The sequence below is a fragment of the Lactuca serriola genome, chromosome 8 (genome assembly GCF_051521515.1).
Source record: "Lactuca serriola cultivar US96UC23 chromosome 8, Lser_US96UC23_V15, whole genome shotgun sequence".
Taxonomy (NCBI): domain Eukaryota; kingdom Viridiplantae; phylum Streptophyta; class Magnoliopsida; order Asterales; family Asteraceae; genus Lactuca; species Lactuca serriola.
In genome coordinates this window covers 152,185,067-152,201,704 of record NC_136415.1, presented here as the reverse complement: position 1 = coordinate 152,201,704, position 16,638 = coordinate 152,185,067, and the positions used below count along the sequence as shown (strand labels likewise).

Genomic DNA, 16,638 nt, shown 5'->3' with positions numbered 1-16,638 from the left:
ATGTTAAGCGAGGCTTTTGGTCGCACCCGATTTAATTGTTTATAACCCGACGAAATACAACTAAAATTTTTCCAAATAATAATTTGGGGCGTTTTCATGAGTTTCTAACGTGTTTGGACACTCATGAGGTCATTATAAAAGTCTCAAATTAAATGACCTAACCCAAAAATGTTAACGGAAAATTTGAAAGATAGACGGGTTTTGCTGACGGGAACGGGTTACGGCAATGAAACAAACTTTGGATTGTCACAAAAATCGATATTGTTCACTATAATATGAACCTGATAACTCGATGAGAACCTTATGTTGAAGTTTAATGACTTTATGGCTTTAGGTTGTTGTGGAGACCTTATGTTGACATTTTATCACAATGAGTATCATGTGATGCTTCTTGATTCAAGAGAATGAATCATAATATACACTTTCATAGATCCAAGCTTATTATCATCAGACATGTGTAAATTGTTGTAATTAAGTATATGTGAATTTAGTGAAAACATCATCTATATTTAAATAACTTGAGGAAAAAAAATAGAAGATAGATTGTTGTGAGGAGGTAAACAACTTAAAAGTGAAATTAGTTGAAGTCTATAAGAAATTTGAGGAGAAAAGTAGTGAGGTGGACGACATAAAATTAGATTTATAAGGCATATGCAATCCAAGTGAGCCTTCAAAATTAGATAATCATACTATTGTGGATGTGATGAATGTTGAGGGTGTAACGTCCCGAAAATTACAAGGAGAATTTTCGTTTTAGAAACACATTAACCGATTAAAACCTTTAACTTAAAAAAAATAAATGTTACTAATTTGTTTGAAACCATAATTTTATCCTAGTTGAATTACAATACAATGAAAATCATTATGTTCGATGTATGTGTATAGTCCAGCCGAGCTCTTCTCACGAACAACCGACAAAACATTTTATCCATTGTAACGCCCGTAAATTAGGGCTAGTCAATTTAGAGACGATAAACATCAAAAATGACTTTTTGATAGAAGATTATTTAGAATGAATAATCTTAACTAAATTGTTGTATATGTTACAAGGATTCTCTACATATAAAGAACGTTGAAACCCGAGTTATAACGAAGAAGTTATGACATGTCGAAGTTTCGCGACAGAACCGGCACGACACTGAATGACGTAAAAAGTGAATTTACTTTAGAGTGATATTTAGCCTTAGTGGTCTAAACAAAAGTCGTAGAGTTCGTTAAACCGAGAGCGTGCATAAAAAGAATACCCAAATCTGACTTCGTATGAGGAAGTTATGATTTTTCTAAGTTTTAGCTTAGCAATATGCAACCCTAAGTTTGATTATGAGATCGAGTGAATTCTAGCCAAAGCAATCTAAACGAGAATCTAAGATCTCATTATTAGTAGTGCAATGGTGAAAAGACAGACGAAAACGGACGTCGGAGGAAGAAGTTATAAATTTTTAACGGACATTTCCTATCCCGGCCTGTTAAAAATATAATAATAAAAATAAAGTCAAAATTAGCCGACGAAGTCTAAATGAAAGTTGTAGAGCTTAGTCTCACTTACGCGTGGATATAAAGAACGTCAAAAACGGAGCTCGTATGCGAAAGTTACGCAAGTTAGAAGTCTGCTTAATCGAGTACACCCATCGTAATTTTGGAGTCGCCCATCGTACTCGGAACCGCCTCAGCTACGCATGCAATGACGTCACTCGAGTGCATACGCATGCAACGACGCCGCGTACGCCCAGCGTACCAAGATTTACGCCCAGTGTAATCCCAGATTCTGCACCCTATAAATAGAATGCGAGGCTGCCTTATTTCTTTTCTCATTTTCTCTTCTCTCTCTCCCGTTTTGCCTCGATTTTCATGCAAGAAATATCTCGAAGCCCCGGTATCATTCCCGAGACCCGAAGCAAGTCCCGAAGCCCCGAAGATCCCGAGAAGAAAGATTCCCGAGCCGAAGCTCTGCCCTCGTGAAGCCCGGTTTTGGAGGAAAACATCTCAGTTTCGTCGCAAAAGATTATTTCAAGAGCCGTAGCCCTGTCCGATCATCTTCTAATCAAGTGAGTGTATAGTTACTTTCTTTTAACACATAAGTATGAAGTATTTTCTATGAAATACGTGTTATGTGTTTATATATTGTTGTTTATTTGAGATGTTGGTGGAATGGATGAACTATATAGGTTTTAATGAGTTAAAGTGTATATGTATTTTATAACTACAAATATGTTGGGTAGTACATGGGTAGATGAGATCTGTGAGTATGGATCAGATCAAGAGGTTAGTTTTAGATCCGTGAGTCGGGATCAGATCAAGAGGCTAGTTTTAGATCTGTGAGTATGGATTAGACCAAGATGTTAGTTTTAGATCCGGGAGTATGGATCAGGTAAAGAGATAAAAACTTGTTATTAGTCCGGGAGTATGGATTAAAACTAAGTTAATTGTTCCTAGTCCGGGAGTATGGATTGGGCACAGTTATTGATCCGGGAGTATGGATCAGATCAGGATTAAGGTAGAGTTAATTGTCCCTATTTCGGGAGTATGGATTGGGTACAATTATTGATCCGGGAGTATGGATCAGATCTGGAGGTTAGTTTTAGATCCGTGAGTACGGATCAGGTAGCTTTAGATCCATGAGTAAGGATTAGGTGAAAAGGTTAGTTTTAGATCCGTGAGTAGGGATCAGGTAAAGAGGAAAATTTTAGATACGAGAGTTTAGATCGTGTCGTTGTGAGGATCGATGAGGTGGGATAAGAGTTGCATTTATATGGTGAAATTGTACAAGTTTGAATGTTCTATATTTATAAATATATGATATAACATTGTGGGATGAAAACCCTATATGCTCACCAGGCTCCCAAGCCTGACCCGCTCAGTTTTCTTTGTATCACAGGTATCGATACAAAGACATATTTCACAGAGAGATTTAAAGGAGATATAAATCATTAGTGTAATTGAATGTAAGTTCTGTTTATGCTTATATGTCTGTATCGGAACACGACATCCCGAGGTTTTATTATTAAATGAAAATACATTCTCTTTGAGAAATGTTTTGATAAGTTATTATCATATCTTGTTTTGAGAACAAATTCCGCAACCATTTTCTTTAAAAGATTACTTTGATTTTAAAAACAAAGCATAAACAAATCGGTATTTTCTGGCCGTGAAATTGGGGATGTCACATCCATAATTGTAAGCATAAAGCTTAGTGAGTTCCCCAGTATATGTAACGTCTGTGTTTCTTGCTAGACATTAGTTATAAAAGATGTATGTACGTTGGTCGACGATTATAAACTTTTACGAATAAATGAAAGAGAATTATTTGAATATGTGTGTCTGTACATTATGTACTTGGAAACTGGATAAATATTATGTGCATATAATATCTATGTAAAAAAAGTATTTTAAAAGTTAATAAATAGGGCTAAATTAAGCATTAAAAATAAAATGTTATTTAGGATAAATAGCCTTGATAAAAGTTGTAGTAGTCGTCATGAGGATCTTGAGGAATTAAAGAACACCTAAATCTGACTTCGCACGAGGAAGTTATGATTTTTCAAAATTTCTATACAGTTGCAACACAGAAATTGAAATGAAAATCATTTGATTGTTAGCCAAAATAATTTAAACGAGAATCGAAGTTCTCATAAATACTAACTCGTCGATGAGTATATTTCCATCTAAACTGAGCGATTATCCCCCACTTGGACTTGACTAAACCCTGATGAGTTCATAACCATTCAAATTTCAAGCCAACCTAATACCTCCACCATCTAGTTCTGAACAACCACGCATGATATTACAAAGCATTAGAGAATTTGAATTCTTCAAACAACACTCAAAAGCTCCAACATGTGACTACAATCCATAATGACAAGACCCCAAGAGTTCCAACTTGTGATTACAATCCCACATCAATAAGCAACCCAACCATAAAATCTTCCCAACTTAAAGAAATATCCTAATCTTAGATAAATCGAATAAATCCTACCAATGCACAACTTATGTAATGCCTGTTTCCATTTACTTATTTTGAAATGAGGTTAATGAATAATAACAGATAATTATATAATTAAAGACAAAATTTTGAAATTTTTAAAAATTACTTAATTAATTAAAAGGCAATATAGATGTAAAGGGGTTAAACAATAATAATCATAATAATTAAACTAAATCGATTTATTAAAAATAACTAATATAAAAGTTCGAAGTCTTATTGTGTCATTTTGGAAACTTGTTATGTTTAAGGAATTAGGTTAGGGACAATTCTTTAAAAAGAATAAAACCTTACGGGACCTTTCATGCCAATTTCATAAACTTAGTCATGTTTTCTTTGTTTGGTCGTAGCTCTAGAATAGGATCATCTGTTCGAGTGGTTATCTCACCTCTGGTTACTTATGGTTATGCATTTCATGGAGTTTAGTTGGTAGCAATACAGTATGATGTGAGAGGACTAGCAGACGATAGTGAGCTGTATGATTGATGTTTTCATGTATTATGTACCTACTTGATCATTGACTGTTTATATGTCGACATATGGTTGTAGTGGGTTGAGGCGATCCTGCTTTATGTTGAAGGCCAAGACACCCAGGGTGGTCCGGATAAACCGAAGGCCTGCGGGGCGGTCCAGTCAGGCCGAAGGCTCAGAGAGCGGTCCAGATAGGCCGAACGCCTAGTGAGGCGGTCTACTCATGTTGAAGGCTCTAAGAGCGGTTTAGATAGTTTGTAGGCCTGCGAGGCGGTCCAGTCATGCCGAAGACTCATGTATGCATGTTGTCTATATGCTTATCGTATGTTGTATTTTGGGGGAACTTATTAAATTTTGTGCATACCCAATTATTTATGTTTTCAAGTTTTATCGGTGATCGTTAGAAAGCAGAGGTGGGACCGTACACACTCGTCAGCAGAATAATGATTTCGCGTTTCTTATATTACTCTGATATTCAGTAAATGTATTTTAGAATAAACAGTTTTCTTAATAATTAATTTATAATTGGGAAGTTATATCTTAATAAAATGAAATTTTTTTGTTGTGAAAATGGAACGTTACATCATTGTTGTGGCTATTCTCTTATTTCTATATTTTCTTTCTTTTTTGTAGGTAAGTATTTTCTACAAGTTCAAGTTCAAGTTAATAGTGATATTTTTTTTGTAACGAACAATAGAGTTTTTTACCTTAAAAAACATTGTATGTATAATATTTGAGTTTTTGCACATTAAAAAACATTATATGTATAATTTTAGTTTAATTTAAGATTGTTAAATTTTTATATTCAAAATGGTTTTTACAATTTGTATAAATAACGTCAAAGTATCTATGTTAAACATATTGTTCAAAAATAGTAACAAATTTGTAATAAAAAACTGATATTTAAAAAAGACAGTAAAAAGCTAAAATAAAAAAAATTAATATTTAAAAAAAAAATATATATATATATATATATAGGGCTATGTTATTTTGTTTTTACTAAGTATTGTGTGCCAGAATGCACAGATCTGGACTAACGGCTAAAATTAATCGATGGACATGATTTGAGAGTGTATGATATTACAATGGGGTAACATGTACCATATAATCACACAATTTTTAGCAAAAGGGTATTTTGGACAAATAACTACATTTATAAAAGGAAATCTTCGGATTTTTAGGGATGATTAATTCTCCTAATTTAAAAAAAAAAATCTGAATTTTTTAATTAATTCAATTTAAATTTTACCGATTTATTCTACCAGAATATTTTTTGTTAGAATGATACTCTTTCAGAATTTTATTCTAATAGAATATTATTGATGAAAAACAAAATTCTTGAATCATATGTTGAAAAATAACAAACATTCTAATATATTCTTATACATCCGAACTTAAATACAAATTCATACATATTTTTACAGACTAAAAGTCTTATACATTTTAATATATTATAAATATTCTAAAAGAATATCAACAAAAATGAATAACATTATTAAAAAATAACAGCATTCTACTAGAATACTCCCGTTCTCCATGTTTTCTTCATTTTCCACATCAATGGTAGCCCCTTCAAAGCCTAAATCCAAAAAAAAACATAATCAACTTTAAAATAGAATAACTTTCAGTATATTCTAACAGAATAAAACTATAATTCTAACAGAATGTGTTAGACATTAAAGACTTTTAATTTATTCTAACAGAATGTACTCGAGTCACTTGATCAAGTATTCCCTGAGTCATCTGATCCAAATTATCGACTTAATCTAATTACAATGACTACATTGTAGCTAACAAAGAGGACAATACTTTGGAAAAAGGTCAACTTATTACAAGTTAGAATGTGGTAAATATGACAGTTCAAAGATCACAAATGTTTCTGAACAAAGAGTGCTAAAAATACAGCTGTAACATTGCATGTTCGAAGGACTATAACTAAACCAATATTAATCAAATTTAAATGACTTCTGAATCTAACTTGGAGCTAACACAAACGAGAATATGCAGAAACAAATTTCATATCATTCCAAGCTAGTATGAGAGAGATATGATAGCTCAAATATTAAAAAAAAAATTGGCTGAAATATTTGATTCAAGCATTTTAACAAACATTTGGCGGGCAAATCAGATGCACAAATCTTTATTTAAATCATCGTAGTCATAACTCATATCAAGAATCAATTAGTTGTAACTTGTACGAATTCTGAGTTGTTGGGTTGCAAAGTTATTCATTCATGACTTTGTAAATGTTTGACTTTTGTAAAACCCACTTGCATGTGGAGTATTAGCCTTTAGACCCATTTGTTATAGAGTGAGAGAGAGACATGTAAACACCTCTATAAATAGTGGGTTCATACCACTTGTAGAGGTGTGCTTGAGAGATGTAGAAGTGAGTGTGTAAGTGTGTGTTAATTATGTAGTCTAGATCTAGTCCTTTTTTGTAACACCATATACATTCAATATATCTCTTAAACACCCAAATCACCATGTTCAATTGTGCAAGCTTTAATTGCGCATGCCAAACCATGTTCTTTGTCACTACAATTGGTATCAGAGCGGGTCTTCAAGATTAAGGTGATTTTTGAAGAACGATTCTCGGTTTGGCAATTTTTGTCGCAACTTGAACAATTTTGGTGAGTCTCTCTCTCTATGATCTCTCGTAATATTTGATTCGTGCGTAACGTTTTTGATTTGTGATCATTTGACTCGTTGGATCTAAATTTTTGTTGAAAAACCCATTTGTTGTGATCCAATAAATTTTTGTTGATCAAGTCTCGATCCAATTTTATATTCGTTTATTTGATTCGAGTTTCAAATTGCATGTATTCGTTTGAATCAAGAACTTGTCCAAATTCATTGTAATTCATTTCATAAATGGATACTGTTCATCAAGTAACCCAAATAATCAATCAATTCTTGAAGAGCCCAAAATGGAAATCAATTACTGTTCATATCCTAATACTGAGCCCAAACTCGTTTTCGATCCAATATCTTAAAACAAAGAGCCCAAAAGTTTATTAAAATCAGCTATATGATTCGCTGATTCATGGTTCTTCATCCTGTGCATATAAGGGTTGTACATCTATAATCCAAGCCGATTCATCTGTTGCGTTTTTGTTCTTGATTCTCGATTTCTTTCTTTCATCTCTAATCATCATTTGTTGTTGATTGTTAACCTGAATTTTGAAATCGATTTCAGTAAATTTGTTGTATGATGATATCGGTTTTTGACTCAAAAACCGGTAAATGATTCATTAATCATGATGAAATTAATCAAGAAATGTCAAATGTTTGTGAAGAATATATGAAGAACAGTGAAGTAATCTCATTTTGATACAAAAATCGAATTGAGATAATCGGTTTTATTGTTTGTCGACAATCGCGAATGAAAGATCAAACCTTCAAAAGTCAAAATTGATATGATAATAGTCAAAATCTGTTTGAGTGAATCGATTGTGAATGTTGGGAATCGATGAGTCAAATTTAAGGCGATGATTGCAAGCAAGAATCGAGTTCGCATTCCCGACTTAGAAAGAAAAGCTTGATTATTGAGGTCGATGTTCTTGTTCTTGATGATTTTGGAAGACGAACAGGAGCGAACTGGAAAGGCTGATAAGTCGACTCTATTGATTTCATTTGTAATTGTTTGGAATCGATGGCTTGAGTTGGAGTTAGGAATCGGATGGTTTTGGTTTTGTTTTGAACTGGGATGCGATATTGATAATATTGGTGTTTGGATTCGTTCTTGGAAGGTTTGGAATTGATGGAAACATGGATCCATTGATGAACATATGGTCGAATCAATTCGCAAATTGGAAGTCAGAAAAATGTTCATTCGCATATGGGTGATATTCGCATTTGAGGTCAAGAACAATTCACATATGAAATCAATTTGTGTTCGCATCTGGGTTTCAAAAATGATTTCGCATCTGGAATGGAAAATTTGGTTCGCATTTATAAATTGATTCTGTTGTTCACTGGGATTCACATATAAAATCAATTTCTGTTCGCATCTGGTTTCAAAACTAATGTTCGCGTTTGGTAAAAGAGATAAGGATTCGCATTTGTGTGACTGCAGTGTGCATCTGGTGTTTAATTCGCATTTGGAGTTTTGTATTCGAATCAAAATGCGAATTCATCTCGTTATGATTCGCATTTTGGTGAGTGAAACATGCGAAGGGATGCAAAGGGTATGGGAATGAAAATGCGAAGCCTGTTATTACCAGTTCAATGAAGAAGAAAGCCAAGAGTTTCGCATTTGGTCCCTGCTCTTTTCAAGAAATAACACAAGTTGCCCAACTTCGCAAGTTTGAAGAACATGCAGAAATTGTCAAAAAGCGTACCTGTAGTTTCGCATTTTTGACAGTTTATACCCAACTTCGTAAATGGGGTCATAAAATGCTGAAATTGCAGAATTTTCAAATCTGGTCCCTGCAGTTTGTGCGAATTTACACATTCTACCCAGTTTCGCAAATGGGAGTGTGTTTCGCATATTTGGCTGTTTTTGGCGCAACAGGTCACTGCCGAATTTTGAAATTGACGATTTCTACCCATTTTTGAGAAATTTTGTCAAAGGCGATCCGTGAACGAAGCTAAAAATTCAATATTTTTTTGGATTTTCCGGATTGAAGCATAAAGTTTATGTCACATGTTAAGGGGGAGTTTTAACATGAAAAATTCCGAATAGAGCACGTTCTTTTTCCTTGGAGTTTTATAATCAAATTTCGATTATAAAAAGGGGGAGAAGTTTTATATGGAAATTCGAACTTGAATTTTTCATATTACGCGGATTTGAAGACCGAAGTGATCTTGAAGTTTTAAAGCTCACGAGATGATGCAATTGGAAGTTCGGAAGTGATGTATTCGAAATGGGTTTGGTTTATTGAAGATTTTCGGGGTGTGTTTTTATGCGCAACTTTGGGGTGATTATTTGAAGTTAATCATTCGTTGCTGCTCAGTTTGTATGGTCTCACATCCTAGAGCCCAAATTGAAGAGTCATGGAAGAATTGAAGATTGAAGTTCGTTTCGACATGTGTCACCTTTGAGGCTCGAACCGTGTAGTGCTTGATTTTGGAAGATTTGAAGTGGGTCATTCATTCCTAACTTTGAGGGGGAGAATGTTGGGGTTGCAAAGTTATTCATTCATGACTTTGTAAATGTTTGACTTTTGTAAAATCCACTTGCATGTGGAGTATTAGCCTTTAGACCCATTTGTTATAGAGTGAGAGAGAGACATGTAAACACCTCTATAAATAGTGGGTTCATACCACTTGTAGAGGTGTGCTTGAGAGATGTAGAAGTGAGTGTGTAAGTGTGTGTTAATTATGTAGTCTAGATCTAGTCCTTTTTTGTAACACCATATACATTCAATATATCTCTTAAACACCCAAATCACCATGTTCAATTGTGCAAGCTTTAATTCCGCATGCCAAACCATGTTCTTTGTCACTACATGAGTAGTTAACAACCATTACCAAACACTCGTTCATGTGCTTCGTAGATTCAACTTCATAAAAAGCCCAAAAGCTTAAAAAAAAAAAAGAAGGAAGATTGATTACATATGATTACCATTACAGACTGTTATTGCCTGAGAAGATGGGGAATTAAGCATCAAAAGCGATGATGAAGGGAGAACAGTTCTTCCATGACTTCTGGGACGATCAACTGAAGATGACGATGGAGAACTTGAAGATGAAGTGAACCGATTTGAACAGCTCCTTAGTTTCGTTTTAATTTCTGCTTCTAGGACGATCAACCGAAGACCACGACTTTAAACCCTAGAAAAATCAGTTGCCTTGCTGCTACTAATCCAGAGAGTCCGGCGGTGTAAACGATGATTTTTAGAGAAAATGGAGAATCGATGGTCTAATTTAAGGGATTTAATCCATGAATCAAGGGATTTAATTTTGGTTATTATTTAATTTATATGTAAAATTACATATCTAGCCTTATCTTGATTATTTAAGAATTAATTTTTTCCTGAATTCCTATTGGTATATTTATGCACACAATAGATGTCAAAAACATTTGAACCTATCTCTCTCTCTCTCTCTCTCTCTCTCTCTCTATATATATATATATATATATATATATATATATATATATATATATATATATATATATATATATATATATATATATATATATCCTAGGTAATATTTTTAAAACTGTACTAAATCGGTAAACACTTTTTTCAATAACAATAACTCTATTTTGGTAAGAAACTCACTTTTTTCGATAACAATAATTCTATTTTGGTCTAAAACAACTCGTTTATCTAGTACCAGCTATTCTTAGGTAGTGGAAAACTTTTCTGCCACTATTTTAGCCCTTTTTGGACGGTATTTTGTGGAAACGAAATAACCATGGATACGTCGGATTAGTTTTCTAGTAGCTACTAAGTTTGTGACCAGCCAAAAAAAAGAGAAAATGGAATTACGATGATTTGAGTGGGTCAATTATTTTTTTAGACCAAGTCAAATAACTGAGGTTCCAAGTCAACTGCCAAAAAATTATTCATCAAGCAATGAAGATCCATATCCATGTAATTTCCCGGTAGTTTGTCGACATATGACAATTTTGTAATATTATGTGAAGTATTTGTAACCATTAAATGACGCGATGGAGTATATTTCAATTCATGACATGTGATCGAATTTGAAAGTTTCTGACCTGAAATGAAAATCCATTGATGAAGCATTAGGATGGTAAATAAAAAAGTGGAGTATCTAGACTTCTAATTAATATCGCCAATTCCTAGCTCATGTAGAAAAATTATCATGATAAACGGATAACTAATCCTTGTAATAAAATTCTAAGAAATTAAATTGTTTTCTATTTTTTATATCTATAAATGTTCTTACCCAATAAAACTATAACAAGGGTCATCATTTTATATTTTTTTAACTAACTTATTAAAGCTATATTAGCAATATATCAAATAAAATTAAATTAAATATTGATTTGTTATAATTTTAATGGATACGAATAATTGTAGGAATAAAAGGTACGAGGTAACTTAATTTCACTAAAATTTTAGGTAATTTCTTAAGCTTTATACTTTTGGTATTAATTTTTTCTTTTCCTATCCATGTGATTTTAGATATTAACATTTGGACGTATCTGATCCAAAGAAAGCCTAATATTTGCTGGGACCTAGAGATTGGCTTGACTCCTTCAAGATTCAATTTTCAGGTTCTGATATATCATTGTCAACTAATTATCACCCGTTCATAAAGAAATCAAGTGCAAGATCAATGCTATTGTCAGTTGTAATACTTTATTAGTATAGTTTATGGTTCATGCACGTTATATGCATATAATATAGCTGAGTACAAGTAGTTCGGAAGAAGCACATATCTGCAAAGATGGTGATGGTTGAGCAGAAGAAGATCAGCCTTTCCCTTCTAATACTCTTTTGCTGTTTAAACCATGAATTAGGTGCACACGTACTTCCATCAGAAAGCAAAAACATCAAAATAAATGGAGATATGTCAATAGACATGGGGATTATTCTAGATATGGAGTCATGGATAGGGATGTCCATTCACAGGTGCATTACCATGGCCATATCTGACTTTTATGCTCTAAATCACAGTTACAAAACAAGGATACTTGTTCACACTAGGGACTCCAAAGGAGATCTGGTAAACGCTATGTCAGCTGGTACGCTCACTTATTTATTTTCTTGAAGGGCAAATATATAGAAAAAGTACAACCTACCATACTATATGTGAAAAAAAAAATCATATTAATTTCTTGTTCATAAAATGCACGTTATTTATTACCAGTCGACTTATCCAAATTTCTGGTAAAAAACATATTAATCCGTGTCACCATCTTATAATCTATCAAGAGCTAAAACTCGTTATGAATATTATGTGGCTGATAATATGGCTAATGATCGAGTTTTACCCAGCGGCAGATCTACATGCAACCAAGCTAGTGGGATGCATGGCCCCACTTGACTCTCACCACTAATACTACATGGACAAAAATATGGATTAAAATCAAAAATCTATTTCAATACATTTCAAGCTTCATAAACCTTATTTCCGTTCAATTGATACTTCTAGAACAAAGATTCTCCCTTTAACTGTTTAGATTCTTTTAGGATTTTATAATTTTATAATTGTTTGTATTTATTAGATTTTTTTAGGATTTAATAATTTTTGTTAGTGTGTTGAAAACTTGAAATTTTTTTTTAGTGTGGACCCCACTTGATTTTATTTCTAGATCAGCCACTCATTTTACATCATCATTTGTAAGAGGCTAAAGGATGTCATCCCCAACTTCACATTTAATTACCAGATCACTTAAATGAATCCGATTAATTAACAGGTTTTTACCGACAATTTGGATAAATTAATTAGATGGGTAAAAAATAATGTCTTTTTTAAATAATATAGGGTTTTTTTCGTACGTATATATAAATACATAATAGGTTGTGTTTTTATGCATTTTCCCTTTCCTTCGACTCTTATTTTGAAATAGTTTATATATTCAGATAACTAATTTGTCTTCAAATTTGTTTTTTTATGCTTGCTTGAGCAGTAGATGAGCTTCTCAAAAACGTGAAGGTGCAAGCCATCATAGGCCCAGAAACGCATCTTCAGTCGAAGCTATTATCAGTGTTTGCTAATAAAGCTAAAGTTCTTATATTTTCTTTTGCTGGTTCGTCCTCAATGGATTACCATTACATGTTCCAAATCAAAGAAGACGAATCCAGTGTGGCCAAAAGCATTGCTGCCCTTGTGGAATCACATAAATGGAGGAATGTTATCTTTGTTCATGAAGACAATGATGATGGGAGGGAGATATTACCATATTTAGCTGAGTCATTCCAAGATAAAAACATCCAGATAAGTTATAGAAGTGCCATTTCAGCGTCAGCCACTCTTGATGACATCGCTAATGAGTTGAAAAAGTTCATGACTTTTCACACAGCTATAATTATTGTACATATGTCACCTTCATTAGCATCTAAACTTTTCCTAAAAGCAAAAAGTTTACAAATGGTTAGCGAAGAATATGGGTGGGTTTTAACTGAAAAGACAGTTGACCTCTTTCGATCAACAAACTTTGAAGTTATTGAGTCATTACAAGGGGCGATAGGTTTTAGATCTTATGTTCCCCCATCCAGCAGACTGTATAACTTAACATCAAGATGGCATAATTTCTTTTACAAGAAGTACCCTACCTTGGTAACAAAAGAAGTTCCTGTTTCTGCCATATGGGCATATGACACCATTTGGGCACTTGCGTTGTCCGTTGAGAAAGTTGGGGTCCCACAAAATGGACTTTTGCTCTTACATGAGGTTTTGAAAACAAGATTTAAGGGTATAAGTGGTGAGTTTGATCTCAGCGAAAGAAAAAGAAGATCCAATGGATATGAGATTATGAATGCCATCGACTATGGTGAGAAGAGAGTAGGATATTGGACACATTCACAAGGAATCAGGAGCAACATTCATCTCTATTCTAGTTTAAGTACGGAAGCTACAACTGCTCCAAAACGTCGGATGTTAAGTACAGCTCCGAATAAAAGGTTAAAAATTGGTGTTCTGAAGATAAGAAACTTTAAGAACTTCATTGATGTAGGTTTTGATGCTGAGAAAAATGTTACAACTGCTGTTGGGTTCTCCGTAGATGTATTCAAGACATGCATTGGTTTGTTACCATATGAAGTGCCCTACGTATTCATTTCATTTGAGAATGCCACGTATGATGACCTCGTACAGAAGGTCTATGCTGAGGTATATTTTGTTTTTTACTTGGAATTTAGCATTATACAATTGATTTACTTAGAGAGACATCCAATTTTTGTAGTATATGTATGGCTTTGCTTCCGGACAGGAAATTGATGCAGTTGTGGGTGATTCAACAATCTTGGCGAACAGATCTGAGTATGTTGACTTTACAGCGACTTACACGGATTTGGGTGTAGGAACATTAGTAAGAATCAAGAAACAAGACTTATGGTTTTTCTTGAAGCCTCTTGATATTGGTCTATGGCTAGCTGCTATGGCTTCTCTTATTGTAACTGGCTTCGTTGTTTGGGCTATTGAAAGTATGAATCAAGAAACCGAATGTTCACCGGCTCATCGACTTGGAACAATCTTCTGGCACATCCTGTTGACCATCTTTTTTGCTCAAAGTTGTCTCTCTTTCTCGCTAAGATCACTCTACCCTCTGAATTAGAATTTAATCAAAATCTAAGAGTGGGTATGTTGCATTTGTATTGTAGGAGAGAAGTTGTCGAGCAATCTGTCAAGATTTGTAATGTTTATCTGGTTACTCATTTTGCTTATCTTGATCACGAGCTACACAGCAACGTTGACTTCACTGTTGACAGTAGAGCAATTTGAATTAGCATCAAAGGGCGGAATTGTGGGTTTTCATGGAGGCTCTTTTATGGGAGGAGTGACGGTTAGGAACGTGCACTTTGAAGGTCATCAGAAGAGGGCATACTACTCGTATGAAGATTATGCTCATGCTCTATCAGAAGAGGGTGAGGCTGATGCCATTATTGATGAAATTCCATACATCAAGATGTTTCTTAGCAAGTACCCGGGTGACTATGCTTTGGTCTCTTCTGAACCTATCACTTCAGGTTTTGCCTTTGTAAGTACCCCTTCATCTTCATCACCTGCACTAATTTACATGCATACAGATCTATCTTATAGGGTGATTCATGCATCGACAAGTTTGGTTATTCCTTATTTTTCCTACTATGTATGTTGTAAGAATTTGGGGTGAGATACATTGTAGTTATGATTAAAGAAACATTGATTACATAAGTATATATATATATATATATATATATATATATATATATATATATATATATATATATATATATATATATATATATATATCGTGTAATCATTTTCCTTGAAATTTATTTGCTAATACGACAATAGTATTCTAAACTACAACATATTATTTGTACATTATTTTATTGAAAAAATAATTGTTGTTGGCATTGACATTTATTAAAAATGAACGTTGGCACTAACATCGATAGCAAAAAGTGTCTTAGATATATAATAAATAGTTAAACATATGCCAATACAAAATTTACATTTCTAATAACCATACAGAGTTTGCTTTATATTATCATATATTATATACATCTGACTGATAAAATATCTCCAGATCTTCCAAAAAGGTTCACCACTGGTCGAAGAAGTGTCAAGGGTAATCGCCAGAATAAGATTGGATAAAACTCTAGAAAGTGTGGAAAACAGATGGTTTGGAAATCGATTATCTGTTCTCTCCCGAAATTCTACAATGCCCCAGGCCTTGAAGCTTGATAGATTTGGTGGTCTTTTCATTATTAGTGGGATCACTTGTACTTTAGCTCTTATGATGTCTATACTTCATCTACTTCATGGGAAAATGGAGGTCTACAGTATCATTTCACTTCTAGTTGGTCGCAATTTGATGGCTACTATAAGGCATCTTTTGTATAGAAATGTTGTGCAAACATGACTAACCACTTAACCAATTCTTAATTCATGCAAACATTTCATTTCTAACCATGTTGTTATACTATTTACTTCTATTTTAATTTTGTAGTAGTAATAAATGGTTACAATGACTGATTGTTGACATTATTTGTCACCATTCAGTTAGGTTTTTTAGAGGACCCCAACATCCCACCATCTAATAAGATTAGTCACTTGGCTATACCATATATATCAAAGGTGAGATATGAAGTTTATTGATTAAGGTTATTAGAAAAACATTTGATGATAACCATGTTATTACTTTATTGATGAAATCTATGCCAATGACAAGTGTATGCATTTTCTAATACTTTATAATCATGTAGTTTGATACTATTTTGTGTAGTTTATACGACATGAGAAAAGGGCTATTCACCAAATTCGATGACAATTTTTGATCTCCTAAACCAAAAGTTTGCCGGTAGCAGCAACTTTCAGCTTATGTCACATCATTGATGGTGAGCACAATGCTCACCAAGCATCTGCAAGTCGATTTTAGACTATCTACAAAAGATGCACTATTGGGGACTTGAGGTTGTTGCATGTTGAGATTGTATACCATACTCTATAGAGATCTTCTCTTATATTGAAAGAGGACATTTATCTTAAGTGAATTAATTACAAACACAAACAATTACTACTACTATATATATATATATATATATATATATATATAT

The 16,638-nt window shown here is 33.4% G+C and overlaps 1 protein-coding gene across 1 annotated transcript; it reads left to right on the top strand.

The window, feature by feature from the left end:
* Nucleotides 1–11,705: 11,705 nt before the first annotated feature.
* Nucleotides 11,706–15,986, top strand: LOC145071417 (glutamate receptor 1.4-like). The gene is made up of 5 exons (XM_079018308.1): nucleotides 11,706–12,116; nucleotides 13,005–14,206; nucleotides 14,307–14,607; nucleotides 14,698–15,074; nucleotides 15,609–15,986. The coding sequence occupies exons 1-5, from the start codon at nucleotides 11,819–11,821 to the stop codon at nucleotides 15,942–15,944; spliced, it is 2,514 nt and encodes an 837-aa protein (XP_078874434.1). The 5' UTR covers nucleotides 11,706–11,818; the 3' UTR covers nucleotides 15,945–15,986.
* Nucleotides 15,987–16,638: the final 652 nt, after the last annotated feature.

Coding starts and splice junctions, on each gene's coding strand:
- LOC145071417 (XM_079018308.1), top strand. CDS start 11,819: ATGGTGATGGTTGAGCAGAAGAAGATCAGCCTTTCCCTTCTAATACTC. Junction 12,117..13,004: donor GGTAAACGCTATGTCAGCTG/GTACGCTCACTT, acceptor TTGCTTGAGCAG/TAGATGAGCTTCTCAAAAAC. Junction 14,207..14,306: donor TACAGAAGGTCTATGCTGAG/GTATATTTTGTT, acceptor GCTTCCGGACAG/GAAATTGATGCAGTTGTGGG.